Source organism: Ctenopharyngodon idella, chromosome 6 (genome assembly GCF_019924925.1).
Source record: "Ctenopharyngodon idella isolate HZGC_01 chromosome 6, HZGC01, whole genome shotgun sequence".
Classification (NCBI taxonomy): Eukaryota; Metazoa; Chordata; class Actinopteri; order Cypriniformes; family Xenocyprididae; genus Ctenopharyngodon; species Ctenopharyngodon idella.
Window position 1 is genome coordinate 21,210,773 of NC_067225.1, and position 22,144 is coordinate 21,232,916.

The 22,144-nt window shown below is 36.9% G+C and overlaps 1 protein-coding gene across 4 annotated transcripts in view; it reads right to left on the reverse strand.

Annotated features, from left to right (window-relative positions):
- mast2 (microtubule associated serine/threonine kinase 2) overlaps window positions 1–22,144 on the reverse strand; it is a 127,717-nt gene that overhangs the window by 91,188 nt on the left and 14,385 nt on the right. For all 4 annotated transcript variants that reach the window (XM_051896541.1, XM_051896540.1, XM_051896539.1 and 1 more), the window contains exons 2-3: window positions 10,448–10,595; window positions 8,370–8,515 (exon numbers count right to left, since the gene is read on the reverse strand). In XM_051896541.1, the coding sequence (XP_051752501.1) occupies window positions 8,370–8,515; window positions 10,448–10,595 (294 nt within the window). The remainder of the gene's footprint in view (window positions 1–8,369; window positions 8,516–10,447; window positions 10,596–22,144) is intronic.

Consider the following 22,144-nt stretch of genomic DNA (forward strand, 5'->3'; position numbering starts at 1 on the left):
GGAATGTGACTTGTTTAAGTCCTCCAACAGCACTGGACCTCATAGTTCTTGAGGAACAGACATGGGAATAAGCAAAACAAGAGGAACAAGAGAGCTTGCAAAAACAAAGCAAAAACCTCGTCAGCCAATTATTTTTGGAAAATGAGTTGCCGGAAGCCAAGAGTAATGTTGTGCTGTGTTTATTGACTCTGTGCTCCAAATGTGCACTGATCTCAAGCAGACGCGTTTAATTTTTCATATGCATCTTAATTGCTATCTGGACTCAGTCAACCAGAATCTCACCATGGGCAGGAAGAAAGACAAAAGGGCTGCGTGAGTCCTGTGGAGACCTAGGTAATTAACTAAATTTGGATCAGCTCGTTTGAAAGGAACAGCCGGTATAGCAAGTCTCAATCATGCACCTTAAAATTAATTCAACAAAATAACTGCTACTGTAACAGATATATAAGCTTGAATTGGTAAAGCTCAAATATTAATGACTAACAGAGTATTCAGAACTGGCTCATAATTACGAGGTCCATAGTGGTCATTTCAGCTAAAGAACTCGTCATATTCTGACCAATTAAAGTATGAATCCTGACAGTGTGCGAGTTTTAAAAGGTCACAGTTTTGACAAATGAGGGTAAGAACATGTTAGAAAGACAAAGATACAGCAAAAGTAGGTGATGACAGTAGAGACAGTGGGAAGAAAGAAGAGGAGGTAAGAAATTAAGCACATTTATATATATATATATATATATATATATATATGTGTATACAAAAAATAAAATAAAAAGAGACCATTTTTGCACTTGTATTTTTAAAACACTAGCTTAAAAAGAGGCTTGTTCTTGCCTTTAAATCTTTTAAAAAGATTTTGTGAACATCATGACAAAAAATTGACAAGTCCCTTAATAATAAATCAGATTGTCTGTTACATCAAAAAGAGTTTCTACTTGAAAGAGTTCAATCAAGAACACCAAAGACAAGAACTACAGCACATATAAAAGCAATAAAAGCAAACAGCATGATGAAAATTACAGTACAGTATGGCACTAGAGTATAGTACACATGGGTTCGATAACCAGGCAATGCATGAACTGATAAATGTACAATGTACCATTAATTTATTGGTGCTTGCACTGCATTGGCATCTGTGTATTTGCTTCAGGCATAAGCATGTAAGTCTGAACAGGAATTTTAAGAAGAAAACATTACTATTACTGGTCTCTTTTTTCAGTATATGGATAATGTTTGGTTAGGCAGGTTATGCCAGTTGTGACACTTTCTTTTGGGAGCTGAACCACTTAAATAAGACACAGACAGCACAGTTTAGGATTTTTGACTGCATTATTTCTTTGAGGGCCATGCTGCAACCCTATTCTAGCCTAAATGCATTCTGCAGGATATAGGCTAAGTGTAGCTATCCTCAGTTTCTGACCCAAGGCGAGACCAAGTACATCCAGTCTACTTTCAGAGATGAATTATGAATGTGTCCTGCTGGCTCGACAGGTGAAGTTATTGAGGGCAGTGAGAAGAAAAGTAACACTGTGTTTTGTACGTCAGTTTTCTTTTACGGTTTCTCTCTCTTCACTGGTTGTTGAATGCTTAACCTTGAAGAAAAGAGTCAACATCACTCCCTGTGATAACAAGGAAGATGGGATCTTTGAAGTTTCTATATTTTTCCTTTTTCTGGATTTTAGAAGTAGGTTTGACATACAGGTGCACATATTACGTTATGTAAAGATGCACTCAGTACTTCCTCAATAACTTTAAAAAAAATTTTTTATGTAAAGCTCGACTGTTATTTAAAGATTGACTGGTTAATGTTTAGTGAGGCTAATATAATCAACGTTTCACAATAAGCAAAAAATGACAAGCACAACTTGCTCAATGCTTATCTAAATGACAGTTGAGCTGTCAATGCTAGCTCTCGTATTAAAATTTTATGTGCTCTTTCTTTCCACAAGACATTCTCAAAACGTTGCAAATGACATTGCCAAGATTTAGATCAGATATTTAAAAATCGTTAAAAGGCGTTTTTTCCCTCCAGGTACACTGCGAAATCTTGTTTTATTGTTTTGCGTCATAGATCACGATCAGGATCTGGGCCAAATGCAAGGAACATCAGATTAAAAGCCTGAAGATAGAAACAGAAGGTGCATAGCAAAAAGCAAAAACAACTGTCAGAGCCAGATAAAGAAAACAAGCAGAGAGAGTAAATACTGTAGAAACAAAGCTAGCAGCACAGAAACAAAAAAAGACAGATCCCAGCAGCCTCTGAGTGTCGTCACACTGGGTTGGTTAGCAGCACAGTGGAGGGCCTTTCAAGTAATTATTCATAATTGCCTTTTGAATATTTAATCCTGTACATAGTCACTCACTTCAGTTGTTTGTGACCTCAATGATGGGAGATGAGCGATCATTCTGGTTTTCTTTGTCTTCTTTGTGTCTCCTTTAAAACCTATTGCCTCTGGGTAACATTTTTCCAACCACCAAAAATGAATCAACCAAAGAGGTACAGAGGACAGCTAAAAAATTTTAAAGGATGGAAACAGATTTCAATATCCCATTAAAAGATTTAAGTGACAAATGATTGACTGTGTATTCATGAGAGCCGCAGCTACTTATGTGGGCCTCCGACTGCCTATAAAAGCTCCATTAACCACACTAAAGACCAGATTCCCTGGGAGGGGAAAACAAATCACCATTTAAAATATACACAACCACTGTACAATTTAAGTCTGCTATCTTCAGTACAAAAATTCACTTCAACTTCTTTATCTGTTCTTCTTTAACTGATAAAATACAATTTTAGATTTCCATGGCAGACCAGCTTTTAAATCTTAATATAATATTTGAACATAAAGCTAGAACAACAATAACATACACAATAAAGAAAGGAATGAATTACAATATCGCCTACGGCACTAGAACAACCCTGTCTTTTCCCCAGCCCATATGCAAATATTATGCAAATATCACGGTATGTTAATGCCATGTTGACTTACTCCAGCCTCACTGCCATCACAAATTAGACTGAACACCAAAGGAAGAAAACAAAATGTCCTTTTTCTTCCCTGAATGTGTGCTGTAAAAACATCTGAACATACCACACTGACCTGTGCATAACCAAAAGGCAATTTCCTGGTATCTTATCCCTTAAAAATAAGAAAGAGACAGACATATTCCATTTAATTATAGCAGCATATAGCCATATAATCAGTACAACATCATACAATGATGACTAATATAGATCAATTAAAATTCAATAATTATACAATTTACACAAATATATGTACATATTGTACATACGTTGCTATGTGGGTGCTAAATTGTTGCAAGTGGTTTTGATAGCTAGGGTATTCTGGGTGTTTGCTTCCTGCTCCAAGTCAAAAGAAACAATTCTCAAATTTATCTCTGGTCCCTATAAATTGGCTCAGGTCCTCCCTTCAATGTAAATCCCATTTTACCAAATCTGATCGCTTCTAAAAGGTAACAAGTTAAATACTTATGGTGTTTGTTCAAATCCCTTAGCACAATGAGTGATGGCAATTCCAGCACCCTGTCTGAAAACTGATCAGATTAATCAGTTTGCATAATCAGTTATGGTTCACGTCACAAAAATACCGCCTCCCAAAAAAACAAAAAAAACAAACAAAACAAAAAAAACAGTGCTTGAACAACACACACACAGACTGCTCCATGTTAGAAGGTAAACACCATCTGCCTGTCCTGCATGGTTCCCTTTAAGTCATTCCATCCCTGTGTCTCTCCCACACCTCATACAATAAAGCCCCACAGAAGCAGCCTGGACCTGAGGATTATGAACTACATCACCACAGGATAAACCAACCCTGGGTCATTTCCTTCACCACACTCTCATGCCTATGAATAAGAAGTAGGAACAACATCTTACGTGCAGTGTTGCTTGATATGACGTATATACCGTCATACCAACTAGAAATGTGTTAAGTCAAACTGTAGAGATTTATATCATGTTAGATAGGTTTGATATCAGTGGGCATGATGATGTGAAAATATAGAGTGGGACATGCTCCAAACAAGTCAAGACAAGTTAATGCATTTTTTTTATTTTTTTGCAGCATCAGACTTTTTAATTTGTTATGAATAATTGAATCTTTTGATTTGCATCCATCAAGTTCCAAATAAAAAATTATCATCAAAAATAAGTATTTTTGATGTATACCACTACAGTTATATAAAATACTGATACTATGGTATAAGATTTTGGTCATATATACTGCCCACCCTACTTACAATCAACACCATAATATATGTTTATAACACAATTCCTAATAACCAGTATGCTTAGCGTATCTACGAAGAGTGAGACAAAAAAAGTCACAAAAAAATATGATTATTTATGCAAAACAAAAAAAAACAGGTTATATTTCTTCTAGCAATTTCCTGGAGACTGCTTTATATAGTATTGAATATAATTTGTCAAATAGATTGCACACATATCAAATTGAATAATTTCCTTTTAAAAACTCAATATACTACAGCCTCATGATTGATATTATATTTATGATGTCGATTGCTTGATGCGTATATGAATTTATCAGCCAATGGTTATTTGTCATATAAAACAGTGATGAATTCGATTCACATCAACAGGCCTTCAAATTACGTTTGAGATATATTGATGCACAAACAAGCTTTATATTATCCTTCATACCGGCATACAGTACAAAAGAAGTTTCCTTGCAACTTTAAATAACTGTGGACTATTACATCTTAATATCAGCGTGCTACTGTTTGCTGGCATATAAATCCTAATAAGCAGCAATTAGTGTGTCCATGGTTTCTCTTTCAACAAACAAGGCCTTTTAAAGAGGGCCCGCTGAAGCACTGGCATATTAATTACCACTTTATTAGGACACTCTGCTACACTGCAGTGCTGAGTATATTTTTCATCCATAAACATAAGGGCTGAGATAATCACACAGCCCATGTGTAGCACTTTACCCATTCAAGATTTGTACTGTTTAGTTCTACATCAGTGGGCAGTCAGCGCCTCTGTGTGTACAGGATGTGGGCAATGCTGCCATCTGATGGTTAGAAACAACCATGCGCATGACAGAATTCTCAGTATTATGTCAAAAGCTTTTCCTAGATGTTCCTGAGCAGTGTAGAGTAAATCTACTGAAACACAGTGCAACTTAAGTAAAATGGCTATAATATGTCAGATGCCAGTAGTGGACTTAATGATCTAAAAATATCAAACTCAATATTACAGACAATCATGAATGCTTTGCTCCTGTTTGCTGCTGTTTACAGAACAGCAGTCTCAGACCTTATTGGCATTAACAGTCTATATATATCTAATAATATCATCTAATCCAGTGTTAATTTTTTTCACTGATGAAAACAAGACGATAACTAAATAAAAACCAGTTTTGAATGATAGTTGAATGAATGAATGAAGTTGGCGTACACTTGCTGCTAGGGGTGGGACGGTTGAGATTTCTAACGGTTCGGTTTGTATCACGGTTTTAGTGTCACGGTTTCGGTGCAGTTCGGTATGTGCTATGTTCAGTAAAAAAAATAGGACAATTTTCAAAGATAAAGAAAATATAAACAAATAATCTAACTACAAGAAACAGCACAAATAAATACATGAGAGCTAAGATACAAATAAAATAAACAATGCTTTACAGGTTTTTCAAGTATCTAACAGCTTTCAGGTACAGAAATTGAATAAAGTAATCAAATATAAAATAACACTGCATATAAAATTCTTTGAATAGTTAAATAAAGTTGAAACATTATTGAAGTTACAAAAGCTATTCAGCAAAGAGTGATTTCTTCGTGCTTTGTCGTTTGATTAACATTAAAACACAGAGAGCAGGAATATTAGACAGCTGTCCCTTTAAGACATAATTCAAAGATCCAGTACACTGATACTGATTCACATGCGTTGTCTGTCTCATTTTTCCTCCTAAGACATAACCTGCTATGTTTGTTAGGATACTCGCAAAGATGGGCATGTTTGACGTAATTTTGTGTGAATTTGTCTGTTCAGGTGCAAGACTTGAAAGAGAATTTGCACAAGAGTATTTGCGCGCTGTGACTCGACTCCATGTACACGCTTTGGATGCGTACACACAAATCTCCTCACAGCGCCCGTGAGTTCTCTTTCACGTCTTACGGATTAATGTTTAAATGAGTTTAGTTTAAACAGATAGCAACGTAAGATGTTCAGGTCTCACCCGGATGACGACGGCATAAATAGTCATAGAGCTTTCGGCACGTCATTGAACATTTATTTACAACGAGTGACTGTTCAACAACTCATCGCTGTTGTAACGTATTGGGAAACTAGAATGCGAATCCGTCTGTCTGTTTTGCACATTATCTTCAACAAACCATATTATAAATGCGTCGGCAGATTTGGGATGAACCACGGGGCAAGCGCATGTCGAACCGTTGGTGGAGAACCGAACGGTTCGATTTTTAACAGCGAACCGTCCCACCCCTACTTGCTGCATGTCTCACAAAACATTCAAAAATGTAAACATCTGGGATAAAGAAGAGCAGACATAGGGATCAATCTGAAAAAGCATGACGACACGAAAGAGTTCAACTCTATGCGCACACAGACGTCAAGGCATGAGTACTGAATTGAGCTCTTTTTTGCATTTTCGCTCTTGAACAGACAAGTACACACAAATTTATGCCAAAATATGTGTTTTGGCGAGTATTCACGTAAACACAGCCAATTTATCTTAAGTGAATGTAAACAGTTGGGAGAATAACGGATGTGTATCAGTGTGTTGGTTCAGTGCATTCGGCCTTAAAGTGACAGCAGTTTAATAAACCGGCTGCTGTCCATCATGAATGTTAATCAAACAACAAAAGAAGAAGAGAAAATCACTTGATTGAATAACTTTAATAGCTTTAATAAGGATTAATGTATATTTACCTGTACAAATAAATATGTCTGCTTGAAAGAATAAAGAATGTTTTAAAGAGTGCAAATATCATTAATTAATAAGAAGACCATGTTCTTGTTTCTTTATGAGAAGTGGTTTTATTTAATTTTAAGTTAAATAAAGACATGTTATGTCACATCAGTTAAATATGTGTCTGTATTGCATGTTCAAACCTTAATATCATTCATATTAACTGGTTAATAGATGTTTTCTCCAGGAGTATATAATGAGTTTGGAAATTTTAAAGAAATGCTTAATTGATGCACTACAATTTAACTAAACCCATTAGATTTTAGTCGACTAAATCTACTGTAGATTTGGTCGACTAAAATCTTATGATATTTAGTCAACTAAAACTAAACTAAAACTTAAACAATTCAGATGATTAAAATATGACTAAAACTAAATCAAAATTTTCTGTCAAAATGAACAGATCCAATCATCAAAAAGATTCAGTAAGACTACATCCAAAAAATAAAAATGGGAAAAGTTGAGTAGATAAAAAAAAAAAAATAATAATAATAATAATAATTATATATATATATATATATATAATTAAATAATAATTATATATAATAACCAAATTTTATTAAATATTAAACCAAAACTCACAAAATAACCTTCCCTTTTAGTATTTTTCCCTACTTTCAAAAGTGTAGTACTAGCCACAGACAGCAGATGTAGCTGTGGCACTAGGCTTTAGACTGCACAACAAATTCATGGTAAATAATCTTCTGCACATACAGCAGGTACAAGATCTCTTCAGATAAGGTTATATTGCTGTAATTGACACACATATTTTCAACACTTCTAAACCTCTATAAGCAAACACTAAGACCAACCACACCTAACGCTGCTTTCTATCTGCCTTTTGAAATTACTGAGATATACAATGAAAGTAAGGATCAATACAGACCATCCGTGACAATGTGATCTGACGTCAGAGGTACTTCATAAGGAGTGAATTTGCATTTGTAAGCCACTGTATCCTAGTCATGCATCATAAGTTGCATCAGTGGTGGTTATTTAACATTCAGTCCTTAGGTATTGTCAGTGTACAGGTGTGTACACAGGATCCAAAATTCCCTTTTGCCACACAAGACAATGGTCAAGTGAAGAAAAGTACCCATTGTTATCACATTTTTTCATGTTTGTCACCACATAGCTCTGGAGGGGGAAAAAAAGTATGCCAGATAAACTTAAGATGGCACTTTTTCTACTGTGGGTCAGACTATCATTCCTACAAATCGATTTAAACCAAGTTAATGTGGTAGTGTCTTTTTAATTATTGACGAACTCCATTTGTTAATCATTAAATCCACATTTTCTTGCATTTGTCAGATTTCCACTTGCATTTTGGGCAATTTTTGACCCTTTGTTTGCTTGTGTTGGATAGAAACAGATAGAGGGCGTGTGCGCATGTGTACTTACCAGTCCCGCAGTGAGAGAGGGGGCAGACTGGCCAAAGGACTGACTCCTCATGCGGACCAAGTTATTGGGTTCTCCTGTGTGCTGCTGCCAGGCCAGCTGACTCACTCCACCATGCATACTGCTGGACAGAGGCAGAAGCTGCTTTCCTGTGGCACACCAAGGAAACACAGAATCAGGACATGGTCTGTACTTGTTTGTATGTGTCTCCATTCTGTGGTTAAGAACCAAATCAAAGCCAAGCCACAGATTCTCTGACAGCTCATCTATTTAAATCTAGATCTTTTATATAACGTGAACAAAGTTCTGCGATATTTCTAGATCACTTATTAAACGTAGTCAAATTTGTGATATTGATCCTCTTAAAGTGCCCCTATTATACTATTTTAAAGGTTTTGTTTTGGAGGTCTCCTACAATAGATTTACATGCATCCAAGGTCAAAAAACAGAATTTCTCTCATAATGGCATCATCTCATTTCTCACAATGTCTGAAACAGTTCCATCAAGGATTTGGTCTCTCTAAACCCCTCATTCCCAAGAGTGTACTCTGCTCTGATTGGTCAGATGGCCCAGACTGTTGTGTTTGGTCTATCGCTTACAGCGCCTCCGAAACAAAACACCCATTACCATATCTGAATTTCAGCTCACTTCTTACACTCTGATAAAGAACATTAATGATGTGGTCGGTTTTACCATATCAATTCAATTCCGAGTCCTTATCCATGCAAAGTGGATTTGGTTTCGCAGCACAGAAAAACAGCGTCTTCTTGACATGTCTACATCACAAACCAAAATCTTCCAGGCCTCAACTACAACTACAGTGTCTGAGGGCAGGTGAAAGTAGAGGTTGTTTGTGGGCAGCCAATGAAGACCATGGGCCCTATTTTAACAATCTAAGCGCATGGTCTAAAGTGCACGGCACAAGTGCACTTAGGGCGTGTCCGAATCTACTTTTGCTATTTTAACAACGGGAAAAATGGTCGGCGTGCCCGGCACATGGTCTAAAAGGGTTGTCCCTATTCTCTTAATGAGTAATGGGTGTGTTTTGGGTGTAACATGCAATAAACCAATCAGAGTCTCATCTCCCATTCCCTTTAAAAGCCAGTTGTGCTAGCGCCATGGGAGATTTGCTATTTACATGCCGGAATTTGCAAGCGGAAAAACTGAACACTTCTCTAGCGAGGAAAACAGATCTGCTTGTGCGCGAGGTTAAAGTGCGCGAGCAGACCATCTACGGGACAAGCCGGATTCCACCAAAGCATTTTTATCTTTATGCACACAATAATAATCTTTTACATTGTAATCCTTTTATTTTTAATATTTGGCATGTTTGTGTGCTGCTGCGCATCCGTGTGTGTGTGTAATAAGCAGAGTGTACGCACGTTGTGCACCCGCCTATAGGCGCATATTATTAACGTGCTCTTTAAATAACAAATATTGCGCCATCGACTTTAGACCAAGTTTTAGTTGGTCAATAGCGCAGTCTATTTCAGTTGCCTCAAAATAGCAACACACCTCGTTTTCAGACCAGCACGCCCATGGCCGCACAAATGCATTTGCTATTTAAACAACGCGGCGCAGGACGTGAAAATGATAACTGCGTCGGGCTGAAACTAGCAAAAAAACGTTGCATCATGCCTGCTGCCGCATTGCACCAGGTGTATGATAGGGCCCAAAAGGTCGGAACTATACAAATTTGTTACAAACCTACACAGGTTTGTGCTGGGATTAAGACTGGAGTTACTGATGACTCATTTCAGGCAGTTCAAAATCGTTTTTTTCTTTTGAGAGACAATAACTCCATTTATCATGCACTTTGAAGCTTTTACATTCATAAACAGCTTTATTACAACCTACATGAAAGGTAATATCCATAAAAGAATAATAAGAATATAAGAATAATTAAAATTGCAGAAAAGCTCAGATGTTCTTGCTTCTATTGAAGCACAAGATGTTCTTTGGATCATTCTGAAATTATGCTAGAGAAAATGATCATCAGATTTTACACAAACTCCTGGAGTCTTTTAAGCAAAAGGGGAGACATACAATCTACTAAAGAAAGTTATTTGTTTGGTCTCACCGGTGAGGACGCCGGCCATACTGCTGCGTCGGGCTCTGCTGTCATCCTGACTGAGTTGCCGCTGCAGTTTGGTCTTTCCTGCAGCAGGAGACAGGTCGGGGTTACTCAGCTTCCTGAACAGCAGGGGAGGTGGTGCCGGCAGCTCTTGCTGAAACACACATAGATTAGGAGTTTTTTCCTCTTGTCAATGACAAACAAGCACAGGTAACTGTTTTATCATGCCGCTAAAGAGACTATCGAACTTCAGAATATATGAATTAGATGAATAGAAAAAGATGCTGCAGTACAGTTGTATAGTTACACCGAATAAGTTCAAAGTCAACTCAAAAGCAATAAAATTGATTTAAAAAGCTGCTCCTTCCACACTGTGGCACTGCATCACAGTCACAGTAAATAATAAATCTGAAAAAGAGGACTTGCTGCCAAGATATGAGTTGGGGAAAATATGAAGTCAATAATTCATTGAGATCCTTTAACGATTCTGAATCAATCCAAATTCAGAAATTCAGAATACATTTAGATAAAGACACATAATAAATAGACTGCTTATCCATTCGAGATTTACAAATTTACAAACAAGAGCCATCCAGGTGTGAATGTTGCTAAGTTCATTCAATTTATGGATATTCTACACGTTTGTTCAAAGTTAACTGTAAGCTAGAATGCAAAGGGCCACGAAATATTCGAATAAAAGAGAATTAAAGGAAATAAATGCAGTGTTTTCCATAGGCAACATTTAATAATCAATAAGAAAAAACATAGGTGTATCAGAAATCAAATCGTGACTCCCAGAATCGGATCGAATCATGAGGTGCCTAAACAACAAGCCACCAAACAAGCCACTAAAAAGACAACAACAATGTAACGCTGTCATCAACACAAGAATTATGATGACATGAAAAAAAAAACAAAAAAAACAATCAAATTTAAGAGGTAAAAAATCTGGGCCCAAAATGAGAGCCAAATAATTTCTTTAAAGACGCCTGCAGATTCATTCATACTGGCTGTGTTCTTCATCAGGATGGAAAACAGACGTTGCCATGGAAATCTGGCAAGAACCCTACGCTGGTCACATCCTCTCTGTGGTGTCACGAAATTCCTCAAACATCTGGAAGGCCTGTTTGTATTAAATATGCAGCGTTCATAAAACCACACCACACCAAAACCACACCATTCAAAAGGTAAAAAGCCTCAAAGCAAACAGTGTTGTCACTAGCTCACACACACACACACACACACACACACACACACACACACACACACACACACACAGAGTGAAAAAACAAACCAAACACAATCCTACCAGTGACCACTGGAGAAAGACACAAGAAAAAAAATTACCCTGAAAGAAAACAAAGGGCTGTATACAAGTTTCACAATCTGACTCAAAGTCTTTCACCACCATTCAAAAGTTCATCAGTATTTAAAAAAATAAATACATACTTTTATACAGCAAGGAAGGATGCATTAAATTGAAAAAAATGTTACTTGAGCACTAAATAAGCACATTAGAATGATTTCTGAAGGATCATGTGACACTGAAGACTGGAGTACTCACTGCTAAAAATACCGCCATAGGAATAAATTACATTTTAAAATATACTAAAATAGAAAACAAGTGTTTTAAATAGTAATAATATTTCACAAAATTAGTTTTACTGTATTTTTGTTCAAATAAATGCAGCCTTGGTGAGCATTAGAGACTTCTTCCAAAAGCATTTTAAAAATCTTCCCAACCCCAAACTTTTGAACAGTAATATACATTAACTCACATTAAGAAGCAACACATTTTTGGCTTCACAACACACAAACAATCCTCTGTGTCCCTTACCTTGTGCATGTTTGAGTGTTCTTTCTTTTCTTTTAATTTATAGACACAAAGGTTCAGACAGGTCATTCAGTGGCACCAATTACCATTTACGCTCCTCTTAGGATTGCTACATCTTTTCTATGCTCTCAGCCCCTAAAGTGCAGCTACATTTTCAGCAAACATCATACATTTACTCCACACAGTTATAACCCTGATGAGCAAGAGCGCACTTCATCAATGACAGGCTAGAAGATGCAGCCGTTGAGAAGTCAGTATCAGGTTGCGTGGTGGCTGAGTGACCATGACGTCAGTCTGGAGTCCCGGGCTAATCAGCTGAGGATCAGGGACACCAGTGAATACACGTGAGAAAGAGGTCTGGGCGGGACACTCTCACCTGCCTCATTACAAGCATTGCAGAAGGGCTTAAACATTAGCTGCTTTTCCACTGTTGGGCCAGTGCGAGCCAGGGCTAACATGTGCCAGGTGGGGCCAATAGCCTCGGACCTCAAGCCACGAGGCCAAATTCAAGCTGCATTTCCACTGTCAGGACAGAGCCCCGCAGAGCTACCAAAGCCTTAAGTCCAAAGCCTTACACGTTTAGAAAAATATTGAGAAAATATCATGTTTACATCACATTTCTTTACAAAGAATGAGCATTTCTTTTAATTTTCCACAAAATAATGCGATCTGTAAGATTTGAGCGATCTCTCTCATCTCACTATACTGTTATCCTTTCAGCCTGAGTAACAGTTGGAGCTCATGGACAGAAAACAGGAGTTATACTCTGATTAACTCATATGTGTAATTTATGACATGCAGATGCAGAAGTCTAATATAAACAAATGCACTGCAGAGAAAAGACAGATGAAACATGAAACCAAATAAAGACAGTATTATAATCTTACATAATTTGTTTAAAGCCGGGGACACACTTAATGATTGTAAGGCCGATTATGAATGTAATTTGATACTTAGACTGATCATGCTCAAACGTGCAGTCAGAGCCAGGTGCATTCAGTCGGTGTTTACAGTCAGTGTTTAAATTCTGTGTGTAAGTATTTAAATCTGCTTCCATCGAAGGAAACAGTCTTTGTGTGTTGAGCACAGTCTTAGAATGTTTTAGCTAGTCATTAAGTGTGTCTCCGATGACTAGTTCTGCTTATACTGGTGAAATATCAGCAGAAAGTCTCTTGTCCTGACAGATTCGAGGATCAGAACTAACTATTATACATCTAACAATAGCCTTTACGATCTTACTGTCAGATTTATGTTCTGCTATGTGTGGACCCTTATGTACTTAAATTCCTGTTTCAACGCTTTATTTAGTTTTTTTACTGAATATGACCTTGTTACACAGATTATATATATATATATATATATGGGGGTAATACCGCATATTGCGCTACTGAGCCACTTAAAATTCACAAGGGAAATTCCTTCACCGCGACAGCCCTAGGCCAGACAATGGAAACGAGGCTCTAAACTCTGTTAACTCTGTTCTGGTGGCTCAAGCAAGCAGTACTTGGGTCAGTGGATCATTACTACATCTGGAAAGAGTGGAAGAATGTGAAATAACTAGTATTATGATTGACAGCTGTAAAAAGAACTCAAGCATGCTTGCACATGGCTACTCTGTCATCGTTTATTCACCCTTGTCCTTCAAAAACCATATGACTTTCTTCCGTGTTTAAGTTATTCTTTGAAAATTTTCCCTTCAGCACAGCTCTCAAGTATCATTTGCTTCTGTGCATCACTACCATTAAAAGTTTGGGGTCGGTAAGATTTGTTTAAAAAAAATGTTTTTATGCTTATTATGCTGCATTTATTTGAACAAAAATACAATAAAATCATTAATATTGTTAAATATTATTACAATTTAAAATAACAGCAGTCATTACTCTTTAGTGTCACATAATTTTTTACAAATCATTCTAATATGCTGATTTGGTGCTCAAGAAATATTTTTTTATTATTATCCATTGAAATAAAAATATATATATTTGTGCAGTTTAATATTTTTGTGAAAACTGCAATACTTTTTTTTTTTTTTTTTTTTTTTTTTTTTTTCTCAGGATTTTTTGGTGAATAGAAAGTTCAAAAGAGCTTTGTCATTTTTGGAGTTTGACAGCATTCATCATATTTACTTTATCGAAAATTCAGTAAAATGTTTCATTTTTGTTTTTTGGGTTTTTTTTTTTTTTAAAAGATGATTTATTTATTTATTTTGATGAACCGTTTCTTTAAACAGCTCTGTTTGCACAAGCATACATTGCTGCTCACTTGTTTCTGTCAACGTGCTTTGACAGAGCATGAAAGGGAAAACCACACTGTTAACTCATGACCTCAGAATGTAGAGGCCTTAATGACTCTCTAGTGGACGCTGAATGTTTATACCCAGCTCACGTTGTACACTTGTGGCTGGGGTAATTTCACTTCCCCAGATGTTTTTCCACAGGTCTCCTCTAATCAATCTTTTCAGCCCACTCTTACATCTGGGTATTTCTCTCCATTTAGACCCAATCAGAATGACTAATTTCAAATCACTGCTCATGCCTCAGGATGGATCTACAGTATAGTGAAGAAAGCTCACTGATCACCAATATAGACAAGGGAAAGGCACATTGGCTTATCACTGGAGATGCTTTATTGGGTTCAGTCTGATTAACAAAAAGTTTAAAGGGTTAGTTCACCCAAAAATGAATTTTTTGTCATTAAGTACTCACCCTAATGTCATTCCAAACCCTTAAGTCTTTCATTCATCTTCAGAACACAAATTGAGATATTTTTGATGAAGTCCGAGAGCTTTTAGGTAGTAAAGACATTGTTCAAAAAGTCCATGTGGCTACAGTGGTTCAACCTTAATGTTATGAAGCAACGAGAATACTTTTTGTGCGCAAAAAGCCCCCAAAATAACGACTTTATTCAACAATTTCTTCACTTCTGTGTCAGTCGGTTCACATTGTAAACACAGGGCAACGCTTCCGGGTTCTACATCAGAACTAGAGGTCGACCGATATATCGGTCGGCCGATATATCGGGCCGATATTTGTCTTTTTTTAATATATCGGCATCGTCCGATATCCGTGTTTAGTAGCGCCGATTTAAAGCCAGGCACGTCCGCGGGCAGCCCTGTGTTATTGGTGCGGTGGAATGTGCTGCTGCCACCGCGTGTGAATTGAAACTTTTGGAAGATTCAACAACAGTCCTGGGAGATAAAGGTAGCCTAAGGCTTAAATTCTGATATTTCAAAGTCCTATGGCCATATATTTACTATATATTACTAGTAAACTATGAAGTGTTGCTTCACTTAGTGAAAGAAACAACGGATAGCATAGAACCGTCGGGAACTGGCATAATGCTACAGCTGGTTGAAGGTTCGCTTACTTGTAGTTAACTTTAAGGACTGTAGTCCAAAACTACCAGCAGACTTTCGGCTCGCGGGGGGGCCCCGCGGATTTGCGCTACGCCACTGTGCAGAAGTGCATGACATTTGTTCGGAAGCATGGTTTGATGCAGACAATAGCCGGGTTTCCATCCAACTTTGCATTAATGAAAATTCAGCTCAAGAATATGCGCATCTGCGTGTGTTTCCATCAACTGTGTAATGCGAATAAAAATGGACATCAGCCTAATAAAGTGATGTGTTCTGACCAATGACTATATATATGTCGCACAGTTATTATCCTCATTAAACCTGTCTAACGTTAACAGTCAAGAATGTCAGAAATCACTAAGAGTTTAGCACTGTCCTTGCATACAAGGCTGTGCAACATGACAACGTTTTTAATTGATTTTTATTTATAAAGTTGTATTTATTTTATTTAAATGTATATTTAAGTTTACATTTATGTTCCAACAAACTTGAAAAATTCAGCTTGATAAATGCTCTAAAACTTATGTAAATCAGTGTTCAATAAATGATATTAAGTTTGGAAATGTTGTGCATCCACTTATTATTAGTGTGACATTTTAGCATGCAAATGAAGGGGAAAACTTCAAGATATCGGCCCTAAAAATCGGCAGCACATATCGGCCATCGGCTGACCCTGACCTCTAAACATCGGCATCGGTTATAGAAAAACCCAAAAATAGTAGTCTTACGGGTTTGGAACGACATGAGGGTGAGTAATTAATGACAGAATTTTCATTTTTGGCCAATGAGCCCCATTCTGAAGTAGAACCTGGAAGCTAAAACCACGTAGGAGAATGACAGGGTACCTGTCATTAACCTTAAGAAACTATTTAAGCCTGGTATGGTGGCTAAATAAATTAGTAAACAAGTAATAGAAGATTAAATAAATAAGAGAATGAGAGAAAATGTTCTGCACCTTGATTTTAGTACAGCATAGATAACAATCAAGGCAACTACTACGTGAGATGCATCAGCATTTTCAGCATTTGCCCTTCCTTGTGCCGCCCAGTGCTTCATCTGTGTAATGTGCTTGGCTTTACCATTGACTCATAAACTGCAATGAAATACACATCTCTATCTGTAATCCATCAGCTCTGGCAGAGCATTTTCAAAGCTAAACATTTGTGTCTAATCTGTGATTTACTCTTCCTTGCTTTCTCTTTCCACCCACTCCTCTATCTAACTCCTGGATCCACCCTGTGGGAATAACACTGTTCTCATGAATACCAATGATAAAACATGGCTCTCAGACTCACAGGTGACACAGCATTTCCTTGAGCAAACAGCGAGCTAGACAAACGATGACAAACAGATGAGCAATGGACGATATAACACTGATGGAGGATAAATGATTTTTGAAATATGAACAGTATAAACAAAAAAAATAAAAATGTACTCCAAAATGTTTTTTTAAATATTAGTACCCCCAAATTTAAGGCAATTCATTTTTAAGAATCTGTAAATAAAAAAATAAAAAAATCCTCCAAAGCACCTGGCATGGTCCAACAGCATTCTGCTACATCCACGAGGCAGAGCAGCATCCGCTGCGGTACAGAAAACAGCTCATAAAAGCAGTCAATCCCTCAGGAATACCAACATAAACACTCTCACTGCCTGGCAGGCTGCCATGCTGTGGTCTAAGAGCTACTGGCCTTTCTGTTTGCCCAAGCAGGTGAAGTGTGCTATATACCAGATCAGAGTCCACAAACACAGTTTAAACATTTCAAATAGGAGATAGCTGGTATTTATTTTCCACAGAATGTCAGTATCAATTCACACCAAGCAGAAGAGATTTTATTGTAGATACATTTTCTATTTATTTTCTGTCCCAATCAACTGCTTTCTTCCCACTTAGTTCCTACTTACACATCCAGTTAAATCTATATATCTCTATATCTATATATCATATCTATATATCATATCTATATCTATATATATATATATATATATATATATATATATATATATGTGTGTGTGTGTGTGTGTGTTATATAAACGTGACACAAACATTTAACATGGATATTTGGAAATTTGGATTTCTGACATCAGAACCCGCAGCCTCTGAATAAAAGTTACTAATTTCTTGACACAAGTAAAAATGGCAAGCAAAAAAAAAAAAAAATGGGCCATTTGTTTTCTAGAGGGTCCAGAATGGTAATGGTAATGTTAAACTAAATTACAAATGTTTTTGGTGCAAGAACCTTGAAAAACATTAAAAAGTGATCTAAAGGGAAAACTAAATGATAAAACCTCTTCATGATACTACCCATTTCATTTTTCTACTCAGCAGAAATATAAAACTGTACAAATGCAGCATGTCCTTTACAGTGAAAGATGATCGGGAACAATCCAAACTGCCATGCTGCTGAAAATTAAACCTTTGCGGAAGGAACTAAAACCAAAGCAAAGAACATTCTGAAAAAAAAAAAAAAAAACCAGAACTTCTGCAAACAAATACGGCTTCAGACAGTTCATCTATTTCTTACTCTCCATTTCTTCACTTATCCAGGCAAAAAATTGAAAAGAAGAAGAAGAGAAAAAAAAAAAAGGAACTCTGATGGCCTGGATGATCCTTAATCATCTCCAGCAGACCTGAGTAAGTAATCCTCTAATCCTCAATCTAATCCTCTCTGCCTCAACTTCAAAATGAGATGTGACTTATCAACGTTTGCGCGTGCCCACGTTTAGTGTGTAATGCCTACTGTACATGTGCACACAGCCAGAAACACAATGTCCCATTAGTCAGTATGAAGTGTGTGCTGATGTCTTCCAGATGTGCTGTAGGTATCCAGGGTCTGCTGAATGAAAGAGTGGATGTTTGTGCACTAACTCCATGGGAACGACAGGACGATGTTCTCATACGCTGGGGCTGTGCCAGGGTGTCGGCCCGCCTAGCCAGCTGGGATGGCCTTGAGAAGTCATTCAAGAAAAGCATGATACTAGCATTAACAGGGAAATGCGAGAAACTGTAAGGTCAAATTGCACTTGAAAGAGGCCTTGTTTTTGACAGCTGTAAACGTGTACTGCACAACAGATACCCGTTCAAAAGTTTGAAGTCAGTAAGAATTTCGTTTGTAAGAAATAATACTTTTATTCAGCAAAAATGCATCAAATTGATCAAAATTGACAGTAAATACAATTAAAATGTTACAAAAGATTTCTATTTCAAATAAATGTGATCCATGCTTGCAAAATGAGGCTAATTACAAGCTACAGGCAAAACAAGTCAAAAATGTCGATTTTGGTCAAATTTGAGATTTTCACAAAAATGAGCTCATTAAGCCATCATCTAGTGATCCAAATGCTTCAAATAGCAATTAAACAGCTTAAAGTATCTTTATTTGTATGTTTTCTGAGAGGAATACCTTTCCTTTGTCCATGAAAAATGCCGTTTTTCTCTGCTCTCTTCACCATTCGCGCTTCCCCTCAACAACTTCCTCATTAGTCCAAGTTTGGCATCATTTTAAAGCGCAGCATTCATGATGGCATGAGTCTGAACCAATGAAATGTAATTTTCAAACTCATGCTGGTGTAAGCAAATCGATCTTACTCGTGCTGACAGACAGATCCGAAGCGCTCGCACCAAGACGCATAATATTACTGTTTTTACTATATTTTTTAAATCAAATAAATGCAGAGACTTATTTTAAAAAACTTCACAAAATTTAAACTAAAAATACAAAAAATCTTACCGGTCCCCAAACTTCTGAACAAGTGTACGTGAAACTATTACAATGAAATACTGTAGTTCACTTAACTGTTGTGGTCAGTGAGTCACCCTGAACACTTACTAGGGTAATTTGACAGAGAGTCATCTTCTGTGGAAAATGTGCAAGAACTAAACATTAAAACTTCAAAAATTCCACTTGCAGTCTCCAGTTTCATAATGTCACAACATGATGCAGTGTGCAATTGTTCTAAATGAAACCACTGAATGTCCAACATCTTAGTAGTACTGATAAGTCTTCTCGCTACTATCTGCTGTTCCCATTTTCACAAAATGTATATGGTTGCACCTACAGATTTTATGCATCTGTAACTTCACTTCCTAGTGATAAATGTGTGGTTAGGCTACATTAGCATGTCAAAGCAAGACACATAATACTCTCAAGAAGCTATGTAGCTAATGACAAAATATTCGAACATGAAGTTGGAACAAAATTCCTAATCAAATTATTAATGGAACTGTAGCTTTTTTTGTAACTTTTACTGTCTTTAATAACTTTCAAAATAATAAATGTGTACATTCTCAAAGAGAGCTAAATTCAATGCCAGCTCTAGAAGTCAGTCACATGGCATATTTGATGTTTGTCTTCTATGTTGTTTTTCACACACAAGTCAAAAAGTGCATTTCCTTCCCTAAACAAAACTGTTTGTCAAAGAAAGCTAACTGCACAAAAATCTGTCAACCATGACTGCTTCGCCCAGGGCTTCACCTCTGAACTGTAAAAGAACTCTCATCAGAGCTCAAACTGCCAAGCACATGAGTAATGGTTCAGCATTGCTTCTCCTGGGTTATGTAATTGTGTGTTACACAGTGTAACATGACTCTGCCAGTTCTCCAGTTGAACCCCACCACCCTCTAACTTTCAAAGCCAAGACAAACCAATAATGCTGCATGCAATGGAGAAGTGAGAAGACAGACATCGAGCCAAGACCTGAATGTGAACTACAAAAGATTGGAATTGACTTATTCAAAACACGAACCAGGCTTATTATCACGCCACTGCCTTGTAACACAGGCCAAGTTTATTTGGACCAGTTTTCTATGAGAGGAGGTCTTGAATGATGGGAGTTTATGGAATCGTTACTGATTATTACATAAATGTGTGTCTGTTTCACAAAAACTTCACAGAACAGCCAAACAACATTAAAAATGTTAATGGGTGTTTTCTTGCCACACTGTGTAAAAGTACACAGATGGTGTAAATTTGTTTCAGAGCTGTTAAAAATTATTATAATCCATTAAAGTAAGCCATATTTGACAATTTATACTGCACTAACCAGTATTAAAGCATAAAGAATGGTGCATGTTTCATGTATTCGCCTTATTTCTCTCTTTAAAATATCCTTTGTGCTTATTATGTGTTAAATTAAAGCTTTTTATTTCAGAGGAAAAGGATTACTCTTCTGAAACAAGTCTGGACAGATGAGGAGATGAAAGATGAGGATAGAGATTGAGAATGATGATTGTCAGAATGTATCAGGAGACAAAAGTCAGATTTACAATAGAGTCCTTCCAAACAGACTTGACATGCCCAAGTAATAAGCACAAGGTTTATTGCACACATGCATGTCTGTGAGAACTGATTACTGAAGAGGATTACATAGAAACAAATTCAAAATTTCTCTGCATTGTCGAGATCTGAGTTAATACCATGAACAGCCCCTGATGGAATCAGCTGACTTTTTCAGCATTCTTGGCACTGAATACTGCAGAATAGATTTAAAATAGGGATGCTAGCGATTAATCGAAGATTGATTAATTGTCAATAATAATTTAATTGATAAAACTTATTGATGGTCAATTAAGCAAGGTCATCATTAGAGTGCATAGTTTTGAGGTGTGTGTGACTCATGTGCAAAACAAATGTAGCAGACACACGAGGAAAAATGAAGCAAGCACATCGTAGTTACGTATTCTAAATGTATTCTTCAAGCCATGCAATGGACTAGGTAGGCTAGCCATTTATATCGAAACATAATTAACCAAGGGTCCAAAAAAAAAAAAAAAAATCAAAACAAGAACTACTTGTGTAAACGGCAGAATAAAACTACACAGAATAAACAACAAGTAATAAGATCCTGGTTGATGAGTGATGATCTTCCAGTTTCAGTTATGCAGTCCTATTCTATGGCACATGGTAAATAAAGACCCGTCAATCTGAGCGATCCAACCAATCCAAGCACACTCCAGCTGTAAAACAGTGTCCGAATTGTCTCTACACATCCCTAACCACTATACTCACCCACCACACCCGAGATCCAGTTTCCATTGGTTGAACTTTCAAATGATGTTGGAAAACACTACGTCATAATCGCAATGCTATTGGATCCCGGAAGTCCGATAGCTTTAGCCAAGCAGCATGTCATGTCACTCCATGATCTACACATTGCCTTATGTTGCGTTTGGGCTCGTTCAAGACCACCTGCTCTAAATAAAGATATGTGGTTTACTAATGTTTCGCGAAGTTACAAACAAAAACGTGGCGCAAAAGTATCATGTGTATACGGTTTACACGTGCATCGGCAGCGCTTTTTCATACAAATACTTGGTATAGTTTGGTCTTTAACTGAAAAAAATATGCTTGTATTCTGCAAGTTGACTTTTTCAACGATATATGATATGTTTATCTGTTATGTCACCTTTTCATGTAAAAGAAGTTTTTTTTTTTTTCTCTACGCTATGAAAATAAAGCACTTCTAATATGTCAGCAAATTTAAAAGCACTTGTTAAGTGATTGTCATATTCCCT